The sequence below is a fragment of the Bombina bombina genome, chromosome 5 (genome assembly GCF_027579735.1).
Source record: "Bombina bombina isolate aBomBom1 chromosome 5, aBomBom1.pri, whole genome shotgun sequence".
NCBI lineage: Eukaryota > Metazoa > Chordata > Amphibia > Anura > Bombinatoridae > Bombina > Bombina bombina.
In genome coordinates this window covers 1,145,398,439-1,145,408,440 of record NC_069503.1, presented here as the reverse complement: position 1 = coordinate 1,145,408,440, position 10,002 = coordinate 1,145,398,439, and the positions used below count along the sequence as shown (strand labels likewise).

Here is a 10,002-nt window from a genome sequence, read left to right as displayed (position 1 = left end):
CCTAATCTATAAATAATACCAGGTTTCCAATTAAAGTGAAAATCGTTAATACACTGTCTCAGAGCCTGCCGATACATTCACAAAAATTACACCCAGCTCAACTAGGTGTAAGAGAGAAAAAAGGAGCTTTTGGAGACCTATTTCCCTTTGAGATGTTAAAATCCGCCTCCCAAACATAAACCCGACATATCAAAACCCCTCTATCAGTCACCCCCCCACATAGCAACTTATAATAAATGTATTAACCACTAAACCGCCAACCCCCCACATCACAACTAACAATAAAAGTTATTAACCTCTAAACCACCATCCCCCTACAATGCAAAGTACCTATTCAAACTATTAACCCCTATTCCGCTATCCCAAACAATACAACGTATCTATAAAATAAGACTATTAAACTAATAAATTATTTAAACTACCAAACATAAAAAATAAATAAAATGATTCAAAATTAAAAAAACTAATCTAATACCCCAATAAAAACAAAAAACAAGCCCAAAATAAAAACACCCCCTAATCTAAGACTAAACTACCAATAGCCCTTAAAAGGGCCTTAATAGGGCATTGCCCCAAAGCGATCAGCTCTTTTACCTGAAAAGAAATATACATTGACCCCTAAGGGGTCCATTTATCATTGTGCGGGCGGACATGATCCGCTATAGCGAACCATGTCCGTCGCACATCAATAAATGCCGACAGCATACGCTGTCGGCATTTATCATTGCACCAGCAGTTCTTGTGAACTGCTGGTGTAATACCGCCCCCTGCAGATTTGCGGCCAATTGGCTGCTAGCAGGGGGTGTCAATCAACCCGATCATATTAGTTTGGGTTGATTTCTGTTCGCCGCCTCAGAGCAGGCAGACAGGATATGGAGCAGCCGTCTTTAGCCTGAAGGGTTGCCAGAAACACGGGGTATCAAGCTCCGTTTAGAGCTTGATAAATAGACCCCAATGAGTAATAACCCCCACCCACGCAACCCCCAAAATAAAAAGACCTGACTATAAAAATCTAATCTACCCATTGCCCCTAAATTGGCATTTGAATGGGCATTGCCCTTAAAAGGGCAATCAGCTCTTTTGCTGCTCATTAAAAAAATCCCTAATCTAAAAAAAAAAAAATAACCCAAAAAATAAAATGAAAAACCTAACACTAACCTCAAAAAATTTACTCACCGTTCCTGAAGTCCATCTTCATCCAGACGTCGAGAAGTCTTCATCCGGGCGCTGACATCTTCATCCATCGCGGGGGCGCAGATCTGGTGGAAGCATCAACACAAGGCTCACTTACACCTACACGAAAAGGGGGACTGCACGCAATCCGCAAACTATTTCAATGGAAATCTGGTACTAAAATGGAGCTGTAAATTACTTTTAGCTGCTGGAAACTTTGGTAGCTTACGGCTTCATTTTTAACGGCTCAATGGAAATGAGCCCAATAATTGCAGAATTTCTCTCTCCTGTTCTCCATATTAGAAGATAGTGCTAACATTTCCCCTGTGTCTCAATTGCCTATCGCATTGTCATAACTGCTATTCACTTCAGCCCCTCTTGTCACTCAATGCTGTTGCTTGTCTCCAGTGCTGGCTGCTGATCTTTACACCTTAAGTCTGCATTTCTGCTCCTACTGCTTGTAGGAACCTTTGGGACCTGCAATTGGTATCTGATTTTCCTGGTTAGCCTAAGTTGAATAATTAGAAAACCACAGCAGGCACACTAATCTGTGAATAGTTGGAGTACCGGAAACAATTAAAATAAGAATTTACTGATCTGACACTCCCAAAGCTCTTAGGCATAAACTAGGATTACCTGCTATAAGACATCAGGAGAGCTCACCACATTAGACCAGAGAAACAGGTCAACAACTAAAGACTTAGACTTCGCCAAGTAGTTTTCAAATGTTAGAACTATTAGTAAAAACTATAATTTTGAGTTGGTCTCAAAAAAGAGAAACAATTTTGCCCCACTTTTTTACTTTTATTTGGATTTAACTGTCATCAATATACTGTGCACTGAATTACTGATTTTTTAACCCCTTAGTAAACAGATGATTTTTCAATTTACTTACCGTTAGGGACCAGGGCTATTTTTACATTTCTGCGGTGTTTGTGTTTAGCTGTAATTTTTCTTGTACTCATTTACTGTACCAACACATATTATATACCGTTTGTCTCCCCATTAAATGGACATTCTAAATATACCATTATTTTCATCATATTTTATCATTTACTATGAAAAATTGTATAAAATATGATGAAAAAATTGAAAAAACACATCTGCAAGTTTCTAAATTTTGTCCTGAGTTTAGAAATACCCAATGTTTACATGTTCTTTGCTTTTTTTTTTTGCAAGTTATAGGGTAATTCAAGTAACGCTTTGCTATTTCCAAACCATTTTTTTTCTCCAAAATTAGCGAGTTACATTGTAACACTGATATCTGTTAGGAATCCCTGAATAACCCTTCACATGTGTATATATATATATATTTTTAGTAGACAACCCAAAGTATTGATCTAGGCCCATTTTGGTATATTTCATGCCACCATTTCACCACCAAATGCAATCAAATAAAAAAAATCATTAGCTTTTTCACAAACTTTAGGTTTCTCATTGAAATTATTTAGAAACAGCTTGTGCAATTATGGCACAAATGGTTGTAAATGCTTCTCTGGGATCCCCTTTGTTCAGAAATAGCAGACATATATGGCTTTGGTATTATTTTTTGGCAATCAGAAGGTCGCTAAATGCCGCTGCGCACCACACTTGTATTATGCCCAGCAATGAAGGGGTTAATTAGGTAGCTTTAGTGTAGAGATCAGTCTCCCACCTGACATATCCCACCCCTGATCCTTCCCTGACCCCTCTCAAACAGCTCTCTTCCCTCCCCCACCTCACAATTGTCACTGACATTTAAGCACTGGCAGAAAGTCTGCCAGTACTAAAATAAAAGGCTTTATTTTTATTTTTTATATATATAATGCAGTGTTGGATCCCCCTTATTCCTTAACCTTCCTGATCACCCCCCAAACAGCTCTCTAACCCCCCCCCACCTATTTTCCGCCATCTTGGGTATTGGCAGCTGTCTGCCAGTACCTAGTTTGGTCAAAATTTTGCTTTTTTTATATAAATAATACAAATACCCTATTTTTCTATAGTGTAGCTGCCCCCGTTCAATACCCTACCACCCTCCCCCTCTCAAATCACTTTCCCAACACTTATTTCCCCCTCCTTTTCTTACACTTCATATTATATTGTAGTGGTGCCACCCACTCCCGCTCCCTCACGTGCGCTCCCGGACCTCTAATCCCTGCTTACCAGAACTGCTCCAGCTATGGGATGCACACCCGCCACCCTGCTATCCCTCCCATGCCATTAAAGATCTGCACCATTGCTTGCCGATGCAGAGAGGGCCACAGAGTGGCTCTCGCTGCATCGGTTGCTTAAAAAAGGGTATTGCAGGATGCCTTAATATCGAGGCATCACTGCAATACCCTGAAAACGGCTGGAAGTAATCACAATCACTTCCAGCGCTTGAAAACCCTGAGGATGTGCCAGGCACGTCCTTGGTTGTTAACAACCGTTTTTTGTAGGACGTGCCTGGCACATCCTTGGTCGTTAAGGGGTTAAACCACTTACTTAGAAAGTAAGATGGTTAAACCATTGTTTTGAAACAGGGCAATAAATTAACAATCACACACTTTGGTCTTTAATTTAATGATTAGCTGATTGATACAATTACAAAGGACATAGTGATCACAATTGGGAGCAGGTGCATTTTAAGTTCTAGGAATTAGAAAAACCTCAGTTTTCAGAGTTAAATTACATGAAAAGGGAGCAAACTAAATTATGAAAATATAAAAATAAGTTGTTTAATTACACATTAATAAACATTTTATATAACAATCTCAAGGTGTTACTGGTCCTTTAATCAATACATGAATGCAGACTAAGAACTAATTATCACTGATACTACAAACATACACTTGTGTTAGCAAAAAGGTTTCTAGTGAAAACTATTAATATTTCAGGCGCAGCAGCATTCAAACACTGTGGGGACAATTCTATACAATTTGCTGGTCTAGACGTGGTTGTCCCCAACGACATTTGCAGTGGTGAGATGTCCCCCAGAGAATTAATGAGAGCTCTCTGTTACATAAAAGTTTGCAATGGAGGGCAAAGTACAGAGGGAGACCCTGGAGTATGTTTCACCTTCATTACAAATCAAAGGACGCTGTTTTCATTGCACTGTACCTTAAATTTGCAGTTATTTTTGTATGCATAGGTTCCCCTTTCAGAGTAATAAGTGTTTGAGTATTTTGACAAAAGCTTGCCAACTTTTAAGTTACCAGAAAAAACAGTGAGATCTGTAGGGGGAAACATTTATAGAATTAGAATGGGATTTAAAAAACAATTTCATGTACTCCCATCGAATGGCCTTGTTCAGCCCATTTTAATTATGTGTTGGATTTTTTCCAAATTGTAACTTAAATTCTGCGTAATTTAAATACAATATTTATGTTTTTTATAAAATACAATTTTTGATGCAGCTTTAATAATCAATTTTTCCTTAGTATTTTTGTGTGAATGGTTCAATTATGCATTTTGTTTGATTTTTAAATTACGATTTTCATTGTGCACTTTTGTAATGTCTGTATCTCCTTCTCATACTAAAATACAGTATACACTCCATAGTGAGACACCCTGTTTTCATGGTAAAAAGGTGGCTTTATATAATTCCACTAGAGAAGTAGATAAAACTAGAGAGCATTCTTATAGAATTTTACCAGACCCGAGAGCTTTATAAAATCTAGCCCTGTGTCTGTGGTGCAAACAATAAGGAGAGGACCTTAACGGCCCCAAACTTAATACTAATGGTAACTCTCAGTTTGATGCATAATTTATTCTCTACATCCTTTATACTTTATCTGTGTTTCTCTTACATGTTGTCTTTATATTTTACATTTTTCTCTTCCCTTCACATTTCTTCTCTTGTCCCTTTAATTCTCCTTTTTTCCTGATATTTTATCTCTCCCCATATTTCATGTTCTCCCTCCACTACCCTAGAATCACTTTATTGTCTACTGCAACATACACAAATAGTGACATCTCACCATGGGCCTTATGATCTAAAGATCTCCTCTCAGACGAGATGATCTAATAAGTCTTATCAGTATGGGCAGGTAACTCAAACACAATTTATATCTTGACTCTGTGGGGTTCTCTGTATGTGAAGGAGAGACTTCTATATTAAAATATAAGATCTAAAAGATTTTGTGTGGTTTCTCTCCATGGTGGCGAGCTTTTCATCATCAGGACCTATAGGCTGATTATGGGGTGAATCACAATCCTTAAAGAAAACATATCAACTGATTTAACTACAGAAATTAAACAGACTTAATAGATGTTTTTTTCTGTAGAAAACCATTAGATATATTTTTCTATAAGATTATAATCACCCCTTATATCTAAAAAATGTAGCTTTGAGGTCTTGAAGGCTTATTCAATGTAGTATATATAGTTTTATGAATCATTTAGCCCAATAAAAGGTATCACAATATGTTGTATTCACTCTAGGACCATAACTTGCTTTTGTTAACAATACTTCAGTGTACAGAGATCTTGTGCGTTCCATTTGTTCGTCATATTGTGAATATATACAGTGGTCACTGTCAATTGGATGAAGAGTTCCGTGGAATGGCACAGAGCTGGGAAGACGAGATAAACATGAACTTGTTCTCTCTAAGAGATTTCACACTATGGGGCTTGTTCCCTGGAGCAAAGCTGAACGTGAATCTCTGAAGTAGGGAGCAGAAGAGGAGAAAGAGCTCCATGCGGGCCAGGTTCTCTCCGAGACACACGCGCTTTCCTGAAAAAAGAAAACCAAGACTTAGATAGGTTCAGATTGGCGGCTACGTATCAGATATGACCGGACAGTAGCTATATATCTGATATCTTCTCCTTGAAGCACAGAAGAGGCGATAAAGCTTCATCTCTTAACCCTCATGCTGCCTGATCAGGCGTGTATCTCCCCTGAGACCAAGGTGGAGCAAGTCAAAAGGCACAAATAGAACATATTTTGTATTCTGAAAAATACAACAATAATGTATGCTTTTTTTTCATATATATAGGTTACAAGTCAGGACAGCCAGTAGTTGCCCAATCTCGGTCTTTTTATTGTTACATAATATATGGGTACACTGTCCTTTTAAATTGCTACAAAAATGAATCAAAACAGGAAAACACCAAAATAAAAACCTACTAACGTAAACTTTTTAAACAAACTGGTCTCACTGATTTATCTCGCCAGCTGTATGCAGGTTAAGTTTGTTTAAAATTCACAATACACTTATTCTAACTAACAGAAAAGTAATATATAATAAAATATAGTCAAATGCAAGTTAAATTGTAGTGAAAACATTTCAGTTTAATTTGGAATTGATGCAAACTGAGTCTTTATATCAACTCCAGATTTTTTCCAGTTACCTTCTCTCTCCCATGTGAAATGTTATATCCCAGAGAGCTTCATTACTTTCTATATAACATATCTCTCATCTCTCTGTGACTTCCAGGTTCTACCCTTGTGAAGACTGCACGATAATTGTTCTCCAAACTAGAGAATGTTTTATTAATTGGCCAATACAAAGTCATGAAGTTCTCTGGGAAACTAAAGCTGACAGTTTTTTAGTTTTATTTTAAAGGGGCATTATACACTTATTTTTTCTTTGCATAAATGTTTTGTAGATGATCTATTTATATAACCCATAAAGTTTTTTTTTTTTTTTTTTTTTAAATGAATAGTTTTGCTTATTTTTAAATAACATTGCTCTGTCTTTCAGACTCCTAACCAAGCCACAAAGTTTTAGGAGAATACCAACGTATACCTACTCCAGCGTGCTCCTGTTTGTGTAAATGGTCTTTTCATATGCAAATGAAGGGGGAGGGGGAGTGTCTGATCTTTCCCACTTGCAGTGGGTGTTCCAGTAACCTTTTAAACAGAGCTAAACTGGAAACTTCTAAGTAGGTTTTTAAACGGTTTTATACTGGATTTTTATATCAGTATCTGTGCATATTATTCTTTATAGTAGTGTCTATTATTGCAGTTCTATGGAAATTGGTGTATACTGCAATACAAATTGCAATGTAATTTGTAAAAGATACACATACATATACAAAGTATGATCCTAATTTGTTAAAGTTAAACAGAAACTGTAAAAGTATAATTCAAATTGGTAAAATCCTAAATACACTGCGGTTTACAAAATAAAATTTAAAATATAAAGTGCAAAATTTGAATGTCATAAAATTTGATCTGAAGTGCAAAGTCTTATAGAATACAAAGCACAAAGTGTAAATGCAGCAGGACTCTCATGTCATGCAGTGCTATATTGCCCTGGGCTTGTATATCCTTCACATACAGAAATGCAGGGAATGCCCCTTGGAGAAGTAAAGCAAAATCAACATTTTGAAAATCTAACTATTGATCTTGCAGTACTGGAGAATCATTTTAGAATATTTTACCAGAGCAGAGAGGTTTTTAACCATCAAGCACTGAGAAAGACTGACTGCCTCACACAGAACTATAAAAAAGCGCCTCACTATTTGCATGCACTATAGGTATGTGAGCTCTGGGAGACCGTTAACAGCTCCCTCTAACCTCCTGCTTATGTAAACCCCATTCTTCCACCCTGTCACAATATATATATATATATATATACATATATTTACATACATGTGTGTGTATATCCACACAATGGTCTTTAGATTATTGGCATTACCACCTGTTAGGGTTACCAGGTGTCCCGTATTTAGCAGGCCGTACACTAAAATGTTCACAAAAATACTGTACACTTAAATGTCCAGTTTTTTTAAAGACCCTGGGCTAGATTACTAGTGGAGCGCTACATTATTGTGCAAACAAGGACATTTGACGGCATCAGAACGAGGCTCCCATAGGAGCCTATAGAAGCGTGCTGTTGTGAGCAAAATGCTTCCTAGCAATGCAAACACAAGCTTGCATTCACATTGTGACTGAGTTGTAATAATACCAGTGTAATACCAGTGTAATACCAGTGCACATTATCATGTGCTGGTATTACAAAGTGTATCGCTAATATCGATTTCATAAAAGCAATATATAGCGCTCCACTTGTAATCTAGCCCACTGAGTGTTGGCTAAATGTACAAGACCTCCAATGCCTCAATGCATTACAAATATTGTACAGAAAGAAGTGAGGGGCAGTTGAGGGGGGTGGGGGTCAAATCACTTCTATTTATGTGTGTTATTAGTTACCAAAGTAGAGGTAAAATGATTGATTTGTATGTTTCTGGCAGCCAAGGGGTAAAATGACTGCTCAATTGCGAACAATATCCTTAGTGGCATCTTGAGTGGTGGCTAAGGTAAAGGTTTGCCCCACAGCACTGTATTAAAAGACAAACATTTATTCAACCATAAAGACACAATACACAAACTGTACTGTTTCATGTAATCACACAAACATTTATTCAACCATAAAGACACAATACACAAACTGCACTGTTTCATGTAATCAGATGTAATCACACAAACATTTATTCAACCATAAAGACACAATACACAAACTGCACTGTTTCATGTAATCATATGTAATCACACAACCATAAAGACACAATACACAAACTGCACTGTTTCATCTAATCAGATGTAATCACACAAACATTTATTCAACCGTAAAGACACAATACACAAACTGTTTCATGTAATCATATGTAATCACACAAACATTTATTCAACCAAAAAGACACAGCACACAAACTGTACTGTTTCATGTAATCAGATGTAATCACACAAACATTTATTCAACCATAAAAACACAATACACAAACTGCACTGTTTCATGTAATCTTATGCAATCACACAAACATTTATTCAACCATAAAGACACAATACACAAACTGCACTGTTTCATGTAATCATATGTAATCACACAAACATTTATTCAACCATAAAGACACAATACACAAACTGCACTGTTTCATGTAATCATATGTAATCACACAAACATTTATTCAACCATAAAGACACAATACACAAACTGTTTCATGTAATCATATATAATCACACAAACATTTATTCAACCATAAAGACACAATACACAAACTGCACTGTTTCATGTAATCATATGTAATCACACAAACATTTATTCAACCATAAAGACACAATACACAAACTGCACTGTTTCATGTAATCATATGTAATAACACAAACATTTATTCAACCATAAAGACACAATACACAAACTGCACTGTTTCATGTAATCATATGTAATAACACAAACATTTATTCAACCATAAAGACACAATACACAAACTGCACTGTCTCATGTAATCAGATGTAATCACACAAACATTTATTCAACCATAAAGACACAATACACAAACTGCACTGTTTCATGTAATCAGATGTAATCACACAAACATTTATTCAACAATAAAGACACAATACACAAACTGCACTGTTTCATGTAATCAGATGTAATCACACAAACATTTATTCAACCATAAAGACACAATACACAAACTGCACTGTTTCATGTAATCACACAAACATTTATTCTACCATAAAGACACAATACACAAACGGCACTGTTTCATGTAATCATATGTAATCACACAAACATTTATTCAACCATAAAGACACAATACACAAACTGCACTGTTTCATGTAATCATATGTAATCACACAAACATTTATTCAACCATAAAGACACAATACACAAACTGCACTGTTTCATGTAATCAGATGTAATCACACAACTATAAAGACACAATACACAAACTGCACTGTTTCATGTAATCAGATGTAATCACACAAACATTTATTCAACCATAAATACACAATACACAAACTGCACTGTTTCATGTAATCAGATGTAATCACACAAACATTTATTCAACCATAAAGACACAATACACAAACTGCACTGTTTCATGTAATCAGATGTAATCACACAAACATTTATTCAA

At 36.2% G+C, this 10,002-nt stretch overlaps 1 protein-coding gene across 1 annotated transcript in view; it reads right to left on the bottom strand.

Annotated features, from left to right (window-relative positions):
- Positions 1-3,695: 3,695 nt before the first annotated feature.
- LOC128661205 (cytochrome P450 2C38) overlaps positions 3,696-10,002 on the bottom strand; it is a 233,922-nt gene continuing 227,615 nt past the window's right edge. Inside the window, exon 10 of the mRNA XM_053715461.1 lies at positions 3,696-5,866. Within this exon, the coding sequence (XP_053571436.1) occupies positions 5,670-5,866 (197 nt within the window). The 3' untranslated portion in view covers positions 3,696-5,669. The remainder of the gene's footprint in view (positions 5,867-10,002) is intronic.